We start from the raw sequence: 15,336 nt of genomic DNA, 5'->3' as shown, positions 1-15,336 counted from the left end.
GAAGACAGATTGAGCATTATGGTTGGAAAAACAACCAACGTGTTCACACGCGAGTGGGACTTTGCATTTGTGTGTACACGTGCAAAGGGTCACTGAGGGGCCTGCGCTGAACCGTGTCCAATGATGAAGATGGTGGAATAGAATGAATCCTTGAGGACTTTTTTTAAAAAATCTCTCCCAGAAGACTGAATTGACCCCACAGTGCAGAGGTTTATGACATTAAAGGTCCTTGTTGGGAATAGAGGAAATATTATGTATTTGTAGTTAATGCTACTATACTGCTTATACATTCGGTTTAGTTTTTTTTTTGCTTTTCCATTAACATGCAACAGAACTACATTTTAGACTCATCAGACAAATATGCTGGGAAAATCTATCTATTGAGCCAAAAGCAACACAGGATCAATTTAACACTGCTTGTTATCAGTTACCTTACAGACTGTAAATGATGCAACAGGCTCCATTACTATGTGGGGTCTTTATTTGAACAGTCCAAAAGTCCATACTGTTTACATTTGTTTATGTGAGAGTCATCTTGATGGATTGCAGCATAGATATTTGACTGGAGCTCGCTTTTATGCTTTTCCTCAGTCACTGTTCAGTTGATGGACATGAGAGGAAGTCTGAGTTACTGGTAACAATTTGTGAGACAAAGTGGAGGAGGAGGGCGGGTAAACAGCTGGACTTTGGTTAATTATTTGGCTACATCATTGTAACAATGGTCATGGTGAAGATATGCTATCTCATGAATTTCCTGTTTCCTTTAATGGATCCATATTTTCTAATCAAGTCATTTGTTCAGGATACATAATGAAAAATAAAGCTTTGTGAGAACGTTTTCTGGCAAGGCATTTAGGAAATATAGGAAAGAATGAAGATGATTAAAGTTTTTTTAAAGTACATCTTGTGATCAAAAATGCTAAACACTAGAAAACTGATTAAAGAGTGTTGCCGATGGTCATCTAATTCACACAATAATATAATAATTTAATAATAAGACAATAATTTACTGCAGACCATTTGCCAAAGCATTCAATAGGTTTTTATATTTTATTTACTTAATTGTTTTAAATGGGTTTTTTAAGGTACATCAAAGGTTTTAAATATCTTCCCTGTAGGTATTACTACGTCCGGGAGGCATCCTAACTAGAGGCCCGAGCCACCTCATCTGGCTCTTCTCAACGCGGAGGAGCAGCGGGTCTACTCCGAGCTCCTCCCGGATGGCCGAGCTTCTCACCCTATCTCTAAGGGAGAGCCCAGCCACCCTACGGAGGAAGCTCATTTCGGCCGCTTGTACCCGCGATCTCGTTCTTTCGGTCACTACCCAAAGCTCATGACCATAGGTGAGGGTAGGAACGAATATCGACTGGTAAATCGAGAGCTTCGCCTTTCGGCTCAGCTCTCTCTTCTCTGCACAGATCCACGACGGATCTGTGCAGAGCCCGCATTACTGCAGACACCGCACCGATCCGCCTGTCGATCTCCCGCTCCATCCTTCCCTCACTCGTGAACAAGATCCCGAGGTACTTGAACTCCTCCACTTGGGGCAGGATCTCATCCCCGACCCGAAGGGTGCACTCCACCCTTTTCCGGCTGAGGACCATGGACTCGGATCTGGACCTCCAGTGAGAGTTGGAGGTCACGGTCTGATGAAGCCAACAGGACCACATCATCTGCAAAAGCAGTGACCCAATCCTGAGGTCACCAAACCGGAACCCCTCAACGCCCTGGCTGCGCCTAGAAATCCTGTCCATAAAAATTATGAACAGGATCGGTGACAAAGGGCAGCCCTGGCGGAGTCCAACCCCCACCGGAAACGAGTCCGACTTACTACCAGCTATGCGGACCAAGCTCTGACACCGGTTGTACAGGGAACGGACGGCCTGTATCAGGGGGTCCGATACCCCGTACTCCCGGAGAACCCCCCACAGGACCCCCCGAGGGACACGGTCGAATGCCTTTTCCAAGTCCACAAAGCACATGTGGACTGGTTGGGCAAACTCCCATGCACCCTCAAGGATCCTGCAGAGGGTGTAGAGCTGGTCCACAGTTCCACGACCCGGACGAAAACCACATTGCTCCTCCTGGATCCGAGGTTCGACTATCAGACGGACCCTCCTCTCCAGTACCCCCGAATAGACCTTACCAGGGAGGCTGAGGAGTGTGATCCCCCTATAGTTGGAACACACCTTCCGGTCCCCCTTCTTAAAAAGAGGGACCACCACCCCAGTTTGCCAATCCAGAGGCACTGCCCCCGATGTCCACGCGATGTTGCAGAGTCGTGTCAACCATGACAGCCCCACAACATCCAGGGCCTTGAGGAACTCCGGGCGGATCTCATCCACCCCCGGGGCCTTGCCACCGAGGAGCTTCTTGACCACCTCGGCGACCTCAGCCCCAGAGATAGGAGAGCCCACACCCGGGTCCCCAGGCCCTGCTTCCTTACCGGAAGGCGTGTCGGTGGGATTGAGGAGGTCTTCGAAGTATTCCTTCCACCGATCCACGACGTCCCGAGTCGAGGTCAGCAGGGCACCGTCACCCCCATACACAGTATTGACGGTGCACTGCTTCCCCCTCCTGAGACGCCGGATGGTGGTCCAGAACCTCTTCGAAGCCGTCCGGAAGTCGTTCTCCATGGCCTCACCGAACTCCTCCCATGTCCGGGTTTTTGCCTCAGCCTCAAGTGAAATGTGACCCATTTCACTTTACTGTTTTTATGATGTCCGTGTTTGCTTCATTTATATCTACTGCATTTGATTACTGGCACATCCTATTGGAAGTGTTTTTGACATGCTGTTACCATGAAACAAAGGCAGTGAATTTAACAAAAGATAGGTAGGTGCAATTTACTAAAACTCCCCTTTGTATCTAAATAAAAAACTCTTCAGCATTCAAGCATGAACTGATTCAAGCGATCAATCAAAAACATTCTGTATTTTCTGTATATGTAATTGTTCAACAAATTAATGTCACTTTCTAAACATTTTGTTTATGTACACATTGACAGATGTCTATACATTTTTTGTTGATCCCATGTGACTCCATAATAAAACAGGCTCATGGCCCAAATCTCATAGAAGTTAGCAAAGAAAGGCATATAAGCACCTGAAACAAAGAGAGGACAAATCAAAGGCAGAATACTAAAATGGAGTCTGTAATCAGCTTTATATTTAGTCTCTGAGAGCTCATCTGTCCTTTAATTCAGGCTGTGTATATGAAGCTAGAAAATTTAAAGATTCGTTTGCTTTTTGTGTTTTTATATATAATCTAAGGCCTCCTGCAACCACACAAAAGTCCATCATTACTTCTAGAGAGAGTTTTTGTTCACAAAGGACAACAGATTTGACATTTTTCCTAAAAAGCTATCCATCACTGAAACACTGAGCTTCCATGTGCAGTACACTTCTTCCCAGAACAGGTTGGCACATGAGAGAGAAAACAGTATCTTGCAGTTATGTTTGCTTTTTAAGGTCTTCATCTGTCAGCTACAAGATCCTGCTACAACACACTGAAATCATCATCACTCCCCCCCCCTGAGGAAACTTGAACAACTCACACACACAAAATGTCGCCATAATGGGAGAGTCATTTGGCAAGTGTATACTTGCTCTCTGTCAATCTAAATATGGAAAAAGAAGAAAAGAGGAATGTGTAAGTGCACTATAACAGAGGTAACAATGACCAAGGTTACACTTGTCTGACCAGATTGATGTGTCCATATTGGGTACTTTAAACGGGCACCAAGTTATTTCCCAACAAAGTTTCCTCATACCTTTTCCTTGCCCAGAAAGGCAACCAATGGAACAGTACAATGCTGATTAATTCAGTTGCTACAGTTAAAAACGTGTAAGTCAGCTCATGATCTTTCCAAAATGATTAACATCACTGTGAATCCAAAGACCTTTGTTCATCTTCAGGGCGTCCCCTCTTGAAAAGGTCAAACCAGCATTCAGCATCATTTTGTGCTGCCAGTGTTTCTTAAGTTTTGTCATCTTGTATCTTATTCATTTATTATAGTCAATGTTTCAGACTCTCCAGTTATGTCAGCCAGTAAGGTATAACAAAAAAATTCTTAACCCAAACAAGTAGCACGCAGTTTGGAAAAGGTACAACTTTGCCCTGACCTGCAATCTGGTGTGATCAGATTTTTCAAGTCACGCTATCTGCAGCATTGTAACATCAGCTCACACATTTGACTGCATTTGACCTTAAACAGAGGAGGTCCTTACATTTTTATTGTATTAAACTTTATTTGTTATTTTTTCTTCATTTAAAAAACATTATTCACATGACTGCTTTCAAAGTTTGTACAAATACTCATTGATTTGGCTGACATTTTTGGCGAGGTGTTACATTGTGCCATGTGTTGATGTTGCCTAGAGCAATGAGATTTGACAAATGTGCAGTGTTAATTGTTTAGTAAAAATCACAGCTTAATGTTTGTTAAAGTTGCACATATTTTCCACTTCATGTTGCCAATAAGTTTCCTCACTCTTGAGCTTTTGGAACCAGGAACGCTTCTGTGCACATTTACTGTTCTTAGATTGAGTTTTCGAAAAATTAAAGTCCGTCCCGCTGTTTAAGTTCACAGTTCACAGACTATCACACCAACATTTTGTAGATTGGGTTTCTGCTCACACCTAAAAAAAAAAGAATCATTCTCACGTGTCTATTGATTTAGGCAGATATGAAACTTATTTGAGCTATAGTTCTGAATTTTTTTTTTCAATCAAAGCCTCTAAAGGTTAATATAATACCTATGCCTTGATGTCAAGACCCTGCCTCACTTTTTGTAATTACACTAATTGTAATTAAAAATACAGCCTGTAGTCTGGTCAGCAAGATTTGACATATTATTAACTTAATGATAAATCAATGAATAAACTCGTTCAACACAAGTCACACATGTACTTTCATATTTTTAATAAACTAATGAGCAGCATTAGCCAGCATAATAAAAACTAACACCTTTAACTGATCTCACATACGGGGTGAATGATTAGAGGTGAGAGAGTCACTGTATAAACAAACTGCAGGTGAGAAACTTCTCCTCATTGTTTTGGCCATCTGCTCTAATAATCTGAGGGCTCCGTGGTTTCAAGCTCTTTCTCATTTGTCATGTGCAGGGCTGCAGAGACCCCTTACTGATGCATGAGTCAGAGATCCCTGGGTTTCCACATAGTCATTATCCCGTCCAGAACCCCGCAGAAAAATGGGAATGGCTCGTACAGACTGTAGCAAAAATAACTCTGGTGATACTGTAATGGCAACTTTTATTTATTCAGACTTAAGCTGCTACATAAGATGTATAAAATAGCACACGTATGGGCAAGGCAGACTAGGTTTGTGCTCAAATTCTATTTCAATTGTATACATTTCTTTGTTAATCATTTTTAAGATGTTATTTCATGTGAACTATTTGACAGCTGATTATGAACAAAGTCTATCTGAAGTCTTGTGTATAGGTCATCTTTGCCTCCCATGATATAGCTGCAGAGAGAATCACTTACCAGAAACAAGGGAAACACCTGGAAAAATATGGAACAAAAACTATAAAAGCTGGCGAACAGTTTCCTGTTGTAGTTAATGTCTGGTAAGTGCTCTAGGGGGTAAATTAAACATTACTTTACACAAAGTCATTCTGAGCTATCTTTTTGTTTTTTATAAAGCACATAATTTCTAATGGCAGAGATGTAAAGTTGCCTCATATTTTAGTGTTCAAACATACTGTGCAGAAGTCCCCGAACACAATAATGAATCCTTCAATCAGCTCAAGTAAAAATAATAAATGTTGTCATAAGGGATACTGTTAGGAATAATTTCTTTTGCTGTCTTACAGTGTCTTAAAAGCCACAGCATCTATCTTTAGCTCTTGCTACATGGGGGATCCTGGAGCGCTGCCTCAGACAGTGTTTTCTCCATCAACAAACCACCAGATGATGGAATTTGTCATGGAAGAAATTGTCATGGGATTTCATCCTCCTCCAGCTGACGAGCAAGAACTTTCATTTTATCATACACGGGGAAAGCCTTTATTTTTAGTAAACTGTATGCTGAAATTGATTTTCTGTGGTCACATGAAAAAGCCTGATGTAACTGGAACGGGAGGGCATGGGAAATTAGAAATTTCATATTTCACATCTCTCCTCTGGGCAGTGAGTATAAATGTAAATGCTGTTTACACAGACAAGTTGTATCAGACTGTTCTCATCCCACCACTTTGGCTGTGAGCTACACTTTGAGTGAGGAAATGTGGATGTTTAGGTTACCGAAAAAATTCTCTTCACTTCCCAGCCAGTGCAAGAAATCATTATAACATGTGTACAGGTGTGATGAATTATTGATAGATGTCAGCGAATACTGCACACATGAGACTGCCATGTGGACATCTTCTCATCTCACTCATGTGAAGATGTGTATAGGAATGTTGTAAAAGAAAAATAATACTTATCCACCACCAAATTGCCACAGACTAAACAGTCATCTCCTGCTCCAATTGATCCATGTGGTGAGTGATACTTAAATGTCTTTTTGTAAAACTGTAGATTAGAAGATTGTAAAATGGCACCACGTGAAAACAAAATAAACAAAAGCAAAAAACCTCTTCATTCAAAATACGTCAAACTATTAGAAACACATTTTTGATTTGTGGTTACATATTTTTGAATAAAGTGCACAATAACCCCTGAAAGGGGCAGGCAATAGGACCCAGCAGTGACTGCACAATATGTGCATTTTGTTCCAGATTTGTGAGGAAAAACAGGGTGATTGTTTTGTCCTCAGTGTGTTTGGGTGAAACCAGTGAAACCAGAGAAGCCAAGTGGACTCAAGAAGAGAGAGGGACGGGACTTTGAAAACTGAAACTCACAAGCTATATAGGTTATCTTTAAAATACATCTGCGCAATGAGACACTTTGTGTTACCTGAAAACAGGCATGATCTGCACTACAAGTTGTGAAAAGTTGTGGTGTTAGAGTGAATCCTTATTTTGCTTTGTTAGGCACCAGAAAAGGACATGCGCAGTGAGTCTCCTTAGTCTCCACTCAGGACCAGCAGCTGATTTTCCCCAATAGGTGAAGATTTGAGAGTTGATTTCATCTTAATTCCATTATCGTCAAATTTTAGAGAGAAACATCTCCAAATCTCCCAAACATTTCAACATCTCCAGATCTCCCAAACATTTCCAAAGAGGAAGCTATGCACAGTCAGGTAAGAAACAGACATTCGCCGCATTAAACAATTACTTACTGATCATCCCTTTTCACTCAAAATTTGTGATTTTTCATCCACATATACAATTTAATTTTCCCATGATCTATCAACTAGAGAATACCCATTTAATTTTTATGATCTTTTTCATATTTGATTGATAATTTGGCCTTTGCTTCGTCATTGCTTAAGAGCTTTACGTTTCACCAGACATGCTATATTTCACAGACTGTAAATAGAGACTTCTTTGTCTACGTGAAGCAGCATATCACAAACACAACTGCAGGAGCTGCGGTCCTCCGCTTACACTGGATCCATTCAGCTGGGTTACTGCTGTGCAGAAGTATTTTAATAGCCTTCACAGCCCACTTATACAAACATGAACTTACAGGTGTGGGGCACAGGCCTGTAGACAGAGAGAGGAATTGTTTCTGCACCCTTTGTTATTCATTGGTTACTCATTTTAGTTTTACCGGTGATGCTGCTGCTGTATGTCTCCATAAAAGTTAAACTTTTTTACATCTTAAATCCTATAAAATCCTAAAAGGGGAACAAAAATCATGAGCACATTGTCCTGAACAATATGTGGACCATGTGTAATTGAACTTAAACCACCAATATATATTGATTGATGTGCAAAGACACGCCTTAGATCAGCTGAGTTCAGTTGGTTCTGAGACCTGCAACCTACTTATTCCATTGACAGATATATTTGGCACACAGGGAGTTGTAGTAAAAACAAAAAAAAAGAAAACTTAATAAATTAATTAAATAAGTGTGAGACATCCTAAACGCATGTCATATATACTGGAGAAAACCCACCTGTACTTGCTCCAGGTTTTCATTTACACTTGTAACATGATTGTGGGACATCATTACATAAATCACTCTAATAACCTTATGAAAGAGGTCACAGGTTCATATGATGCAAGCATTGTCCTTGTGACAGAGAGAAACACATTCATAAAACCACACACACTATACGGTATACTACCAGTAGTACCAGCATAAATTAATATTAAAATAAAACTATGATCACATAACAAAATAGAAATATTTAATGTGATTGCGGTTGTGGTTGTCATTCGCAGAACATTTACGGCAGCAACATAAATGCATGTGACACGTGCTGCATGTAACTCATTTACCTGTGTAACGACTGATCATCTGTGAGACTGGAGTTTGAACTCAAATATGTGAGGAATCCATAGATAGTTGTCAGTTTGCAGACAAGTTGAACAACTGCTACCACGCCTGAGCATGGGTAAGTTAATTTTTATACATGCTGAATGATATTAATGATATTAATATGCTCACATCAGTGTGTGTACATACAAATGTATGTACACACACTGATAAGAATATAACTTAGTTATATAACGTAGTTGCATGTTTGGTTAGAAAAACGTTATTTCTTGTAGATGCTAAGTTGAAGCTGAAGATGTCTCTGCAAAATGTTATTAATTTCTCTCCCTGGCATTTTAGGGACCATGCCTCGCTTGTGTGGAATATTTGTATTCCTTAGCATATGTCTGGTTTCCTTCACACCACCTTGTGATGGAGGAAACATTCTAGTGTTTCCTGTAGATGGCAGCCACTGGATCAACATGAAGATCCTGCTAGAGGAACTCCATGCCAGGGGCCATGACATCACTGTGATGAGGGCCTCCACCAGCTGGTACATCCCAGAGAAGTCTCCTCTCTACACCTCCATCACACTTGAAATGGACTCAGAGATAGAGAACTTTTTTGATGTGTACCTACAGGAGCATATGAGGGTATGTTATCATGGGTTGGGCCCCACATGATTCATTCAGTTCATTCAAATATCAATATACTCATAATTTTTTTTTCCTCTGTTACTCTAATGTTTTTCAGGCCCAGAGAGAGGGGGCTTCAGCACTTACGTTCTTCAAACTCACAAAAGATTTCCTCTCTATGATTGCTGAGGCCCATTCAATATGGTCTGACGCCCTCGTTCAAATCCTTGATGATAAAAATCTGGTCAAAAGCTTAATGGATTCCCAGTATGATCTGGTTCTCACTGACCCAGCGATAGCACCAGGGGTTGTGCTAGCCAAGTATCTCAAACTGCCCATTGTGCTTAATGTTCGCTGGATCACCAGTGGAGAGGGCCACTTTGCGATTGCCCCCTCACCACTCTCTTATATCCCAGTGCCAGGATCGGGCTTAACGGACAAAATGAATTTCCTTCAGAGGGTCAAGAACATGCTTTTCTACAGTATCATTTTGTTCCAGCAGAAATTTCTGGTGGGGCCAAGCTATGATACCATCTGTGACAAATATATTGAGGGCGGATGTAACATCATCTCGCTTCTTCAGGAGGCAGACATCTGGCTGTTCAGGTCAGATTTTGTGTTTGAGTTCCCTCGGCCCACAATGCCAAATGTCATTTACATAGGAGGGTTCCAGTGCAAACCGGCCCAACCTCTGCCAGCAGACCTGGAGGAGTTTGTTCAGAGTGCTGGGGAGCATGGAGTGATCATCATGACACTGGGAACTTTGGTTAATGCTTTGCCCAGAGAGGTTGCGGATGAAATTGCCAGTGTCTTTGCCAAAATGCCTCAGAAGGTAACAGATGCTCATTGATTTACTTGGTCAATGATATGAAATGTTGAAAAGGTTTAAATAGTTTGACTTGGAGACACTAAGAAGCAATTTTAATTCAGAAGTAGAGAAATGTATAGAAGGTTACAAATTAACAAATCAATCTTCCAAGAAATAATCAAATTAAAAAGGGATCTCTAGACCAGTTATACGCTGTGAACCTGAAAATCGATTCAATGATTCTTAGACAAATTGCACATAGATTATTACCTAATATTAGGACAGTTTAAATCAATACTTATCACTGCTCCAATCGTTAATTTAATTTTTAATTTCTTTTGTGTCTTTGAGTACCAGCTGTAAATTATAATAGATGTTTGGTAGGTAAATAAGAAATCTGCTTGTGCACAGATACATAGTGAATTCATAATGACTCTTTCTTTTCTGATTAGGTAATATGGAGACACAAAGGGGAACATCCCTCGACTCTGGGCAACAACACCCTGATAGTGGAATGGATGCCACAGAAGGACCTTCTTGGCCACCCACAGACCAGAGTGTTTGTGGCTCATGGAGGAACTAATGGAGTCCAGGAAGCCATTTACCACGGCGTACCTGTGCTCGGCATACCCTTATTCTTTGACCAGTATGACAACCTTCTACGTTTGCAGGAGAGAGGAGCTGGAAAGATCATTGAGCTAGGTAACGTTAATGGCCACAGTTTTGAGCAAGGTCTGAAGGAAGTGCTCCATCAAGACAGATACAGACAGAATATGCAGAGACTGTCACGTTTGCACAGAGATCAGCCAATGGCACCCATGGATCAGGCCATCTTCTGGGTGGAATATGTGATGCGCCACAAAGGGGCCCCTCACCTGCGTACAGAGGCCTATAACATGCCCTGGTACTCATATTACTGTTTAGATGTATTGCTGCTGTTGCTGACTGCAGTGACTATACCGCTGCTCTCTACTTTGGCAGTTTTTAGGTTCCTGTGCTGCAGAAGTAGAAGAAAAAACAAAAGCAAACAGCATTGACTGAGGTCAAATTTGTTTAGGAATATAACTTAAGTTCTCTAAAGCACTGTATTTAGATTAAAAAAAAATCTTAAGGTATCTTGTTTGTACCTCATTATTTTTTATGATGCTGAATGACAAGTCAACTAATTTAGCCACAATTATTACATTCTAGTTTAAGAAATTTTTTGTGTGTTTTTTGTTGGATTAGTTTTGGCTAAAATCAGTTCAGATCTGATAAGATGAATTAAGTCTAGATAATCAACAATTAAAAAAAGTTGTCCAACATATTTGTCCCCATTCTAATTTTGAATAAAGTAAAGAATAATAAATGTATATTTAAAAGGAAATGCTTTTGTCTGTTATCCTTTCGGTAGAGACTGTACTGCACAAAAACTTTGTAGCTACAGTAACTTCACTGTGAAATCAGATGCTGTAGCAAACTTCTAACATTAAAACCCTTCTCTAACTGTGCTGCGTTAATTTCACAGATGCCTCGGTCTCACATACCCACATACCATTAGAACTCCTCGTCCAAATTCCTCACTTGTAAAACAAATGCCCACACTAGATATGATGAAAGCTACAATCTCACAGCTGAAATTTTAAGGCTGTGAGGCCAAATTTCCACTGAATTAGAGAGCAAAACTGAGTTCATTATCTTTGCAGGAAAATTGAATTATGTTAAGAAACTTATGAGCTTGTTGAAGAGATAACATTTCAGAGAAACTGATGTAACTGTGTTACAAAAGGCAATACAATGATTTCTTTTAGATGCCCTTGGTATATTACAGTGTGAGTAATAACACAGTTAATCACGATATCAAGAACATATGTAAAGAATTTCTTGCATCCAGTTTTTATGGAAAACATAGAGATCGATTATGTCCTGCTTGTTATTTTTGTATTCAATCCATATGAATGATATCATCCTATAAACTAATTCCATTGAGAAGAAAAACCTAAAAAAATGACTGTGGAAAATCCTATAATTTCAGAAAATAGACGGAATTAAAACCATTTCCCTTTCTTAAACAGTCCTTGAAACAATCAGAGGCTGGAAAAGAAAGTTCTCTTTGATATAGCATAAGCTCATATGGTTTTGATTCATAAGATGGCTGAGGATGTCTTGGTAAATCCAACTATGAGCTAAATTACATTTCACTTATCATTTGGTGTTAACACTGCTTGAGAATCCTGAGCACACTGATGAAGGCAGCAAATCTTTGAAAATGTTCCAAGGTATGAATGCAGTGAGGTGATTTAATGGGGTCTGACAAAATTGCGTGTTTGTGTGTGTGTGTGTGTGTGTAGGTATGGATGGAACTTGTTGTTGTGTGATGGCATGTGTGTAAAGTCCTGATATGCCAAAAAAAAAGAAATCTGCAAAATATAACTTTTGTAAATCAGAACAAATGGGAGTTGGTCAAATATAGTGTAGTTTTGTGATCTTAAGTTACATTTGTATTTAAAGAACGCTGATTCAGTACATTTGATTCAGCCCAGATTGTTTCAGTCAGATCAGATTTGATTCAGTATGACATATACAGCCTGCGAGTAAGAATGCAGTCACTACTCAGAGCTGAAAAAACTACTGCCACCACTTCTGCATATTTTGTGGGTAAAAGAAAACGTTTACGTCTATGTCTACATTTTTATTGAGAGTCATTAGTCTCCTAAAACACTTGAATTGACCACCAATCAAATATAAGTCAGTAATAGCCCTGTGGTCTTTGTATTAAAGATGGAAACATATGCAACATTATTAAGCGTCTGGTCTAAAGAAAACTAAATATTATTTTAAATGGGTTTGTGTATTAATAATGCACAACTTTACATAGCATTTAGTTTTTTCATCAGACATGAAAACCACAATATTCACTGTAAATAGCACACACCTTTTCTGGTTTAAGACACTCTGACTTTATTGTCAGTGTGGGTGGGGACCACTGCTGTTTTTATCCGTCTCTCTAATTTCCTTTTAACAGCCACCTTTCAACCCTACAGGGTGTGAGTGTTTGATAATTACAGGACCTACAACAATGCTTTAAAAAACGCTGGAATGGGTTAAAATAAAAAGAGAATTGAAGAAAATATGGAAGCAATGATGCAATTGTTTTTTGAGTGTAAATCACGTTTTAATGACATTGTGAAACAGGCCAAACCGATAATTGTAAATAATTCTGTTTTATGTAAACAGATAAAAGTCTAATTTGATTGGTGCAACAACATACTCAAATCTACATTACCAACTCTGCTGAAATGCAATTGCTGGATTCTTTTATTGTGTTGTGGATACAAAGTCTTCCCTTTCATGTCAGATACAGCGGTTCCAAACTTAACTTCACAGTGTTGCAACTTGTAGATGAACCTCATGGTCTTTTTCTCAGAATATATGTGCTCACAAGGTCAAAGACAAAACTTAAAGTAAACGTTTAACTGTTCAAAAAAATACTGCATGTGTGGAAATAGATGATATTCTCAGTTGCTGCTCACTTCACAACTTTTACGTGGAGTACGCCTCATAATCTTTCGCCCTGAGGGACGTCTCCACTAGTCCAGACACAGGGTCAGACACCCTAACATCTGCTGTAGAGACCGCCTTCATGTATACATAAAACAGGTGCGCTGCATGTCTCTGTCTCGTCACCGGTATCTGCAACTGTGACCTTCCTCTCTTTGTGTCTTCACATCCCTTCAACTCTGGTTCTTTTCCTTTCTTCTCCCTCCCTCCCTCTCGGATTTTGAACCCCCCCTTTTCTTGGAAAATCTTTCATTTGCTCATGGCAAGTATTGAATGATGTCACTGTGCATGTTCTATGTTAGAGAATAGTCAAGGCTGGGATAAGAATACAGGGAAAGCAGATGCCTTCATATGATTAACTAAATACATCGTATGTATGGTACCTTCACCACTGATCACATTCTACACAACCAAGACAAAATAAAAAAACTAGACAACTGCTAAATAACAAAAGAATCACTCAGAACATTTTTAAGATTTTTCTTTTTTTTCTTTTTTGAAATGTTTTTTTAGTTTTCGAAATTCACTGCGGCTGTTGTCTACGTGGATATTTTGACTGGAAACACTTTGAGTTAGCTAGGTCATGATGTTCAATGTAAGAACCCACGTGGGCCTCATTTGACACATTAATTTATTGACCTTACTGTAATGAGATGGAATGAAAATGATTTTGACCAGGATATTGAGAAACCTCTATTATTTGACTAGGAGGCCTGCCTGTGTTACTACAAAACTAGAGATTGCTTGTGCATTATATTCTCTGAAAGAAAAAGGATGGAAAGGTTTTCATAAATAAGCTGATTCTGAGGAAGTACTAGACTTAAGGGTTATAATATGGAATAATGAAGTCAGTATTTTTGTCTTTTGTGTGCGTGTGTGTATGTGTTTGTGTGTGTATGTAGTAGCTTTGTGAAAGAAGTACCCTTTCTCATCACACACACACACACACACACACACACACACACACACACACACACACACACACACACACACACACACACACACACACACACACACACACACACACACACACACACACACAGACACACACACACACACACACACAAATGTGATCTCTTTGGCTTGTGCTCCAAAGGGCATCTGCAAGGCGTGTCATCATTCTCTCCACAGGCACACAGTTCACATTCATTGTTCTCTCTATAGAGGAACTACTGGCCAGAAGCACACATGGATCCACTGATCTGAACAGCCCTTATTTGGTTGGACATTTGCAGGTGTTGGTGTCGTTTGAGTCTTGGAAATCACAGTGAAATTCTCTTGAACAGACCACATCATCCATTCCCCAGAATTCGTTCAATCTTTTGATGATCATTTGACTGCAAACATGGTGGATGTTCAATTTCCTGACACTACACTCGCCTTCACATTTCTCCATCTCAGTGTTTTTGTCATTAAAGGATTACAGTTGTATTTGTGTCATTGGCAGCTAATTTGTAACAGTGAAATATTCATGTGGTAAACTTCTTGTAATATAAAGACAACAATAGCAGAAGATGCATTGTTTTCTGACATGAAAGATGAAGGCAAATATAAGCTCTTATATGAATAGAGATTTGTGTAAATCAAATAAATAATAGAATATTAATAAAATGATAATAATTATGTTCATTTTGATTAAACTAAACAGTTTAGCACAAACATTTTCAAAGAAAAGCACACAAAAATACAAATCTCTACTCTGTTACTGTGCTTATATTTCAGTCCATGAAATAAATGAATGTTATATCAGTTATATATTGTTTAATTTATATATGCAAATCTATCAGAGCTGAAAGTAGATGTGAGACAGTATTATAATGGAATCCTTTTCATGTTCCTCTGCTGTCCTGTCCCATTCTGACTTAAAAAAAGATTAGCTACTCATCTGATGTGCAGGAATGATGATATAAGAGTATGGATAACACAAACATTATAGTTTACTACTGCACACCTTTCCCTTTGCCTAATCCATTACAACACAAAACAATTAAACACATTGTTTGAGATCAGTGCACATTT

At 39.5% G+C, this 15,336-nt stretch overlaps 1 protein-coding gene across 1 annotated transcript; it reads left to right on the top strand.

Moving 5' to 3' along the window:
* Positions 1-8,666: 8,666 nt before the first annotated feature.
* Positions 8,667-11,133, top strand: ugt5d1 (UDP glucuronosyltransferase 5 family, polypeptide D1). The gene is made up of 3 exons (XM_062433235.1): positions 8,667-8,987; positions 9,088-9,801; positions 10,230-11,133. Exons 1-3 carry the CDS (start codon positions 8,700-8,702, stop codon positions 10,812-10,814), a joined length of 1,587 nt encoding a protein of 528 aa, XP_062289219.1. The 5' UTR covers positions 8,667-8,699; the 3' UTR covers positions 10,815-11,133.
* Positions 11,134-15,336: the final 4,203 nt, after the last annotated feature.

This window comes from Scomber scombrus, chromosome 14 (genome assembly GCF_963691925.1).
Source record: "Scomber scombrus chromosome 14, fScoSco1.1, whole genome shotgun sequence".
NCBI lineage: Eukaryota > Metazoa > Chordata > Actinopteri > Scombriformes > Scombridae > Scomber > Scomber scombrus.
The sequence above is the reverse complement of the archived record's forward strand: the minus strand, read 5'-3'. Positions and strand labels throughout refer to the sequence as shown.

Coding starts and splice junctions, on each gene's coding strand:
- ugt5d1 (XM_062433235.1), top strand. CDS start 8,700: ATGCCTCGCTTGTGTGGAATATTTGTATTCCTTAGCATATGTCTGGTT. Junction 8,988..9,087: donor ACCTACAGGAGCATATGAGG/GTATGTTATCAT, acceptor AATGTTTTTCAG/GCCCAGAGAGAGGGGGCTTC. Junction 9,802..10,229: donor TTGCCAAAATGCCTCAGAAG/GTAACAGATGCT, acceptor TTTTCTGATTAG/GTAATATGGAGACACAAAGG.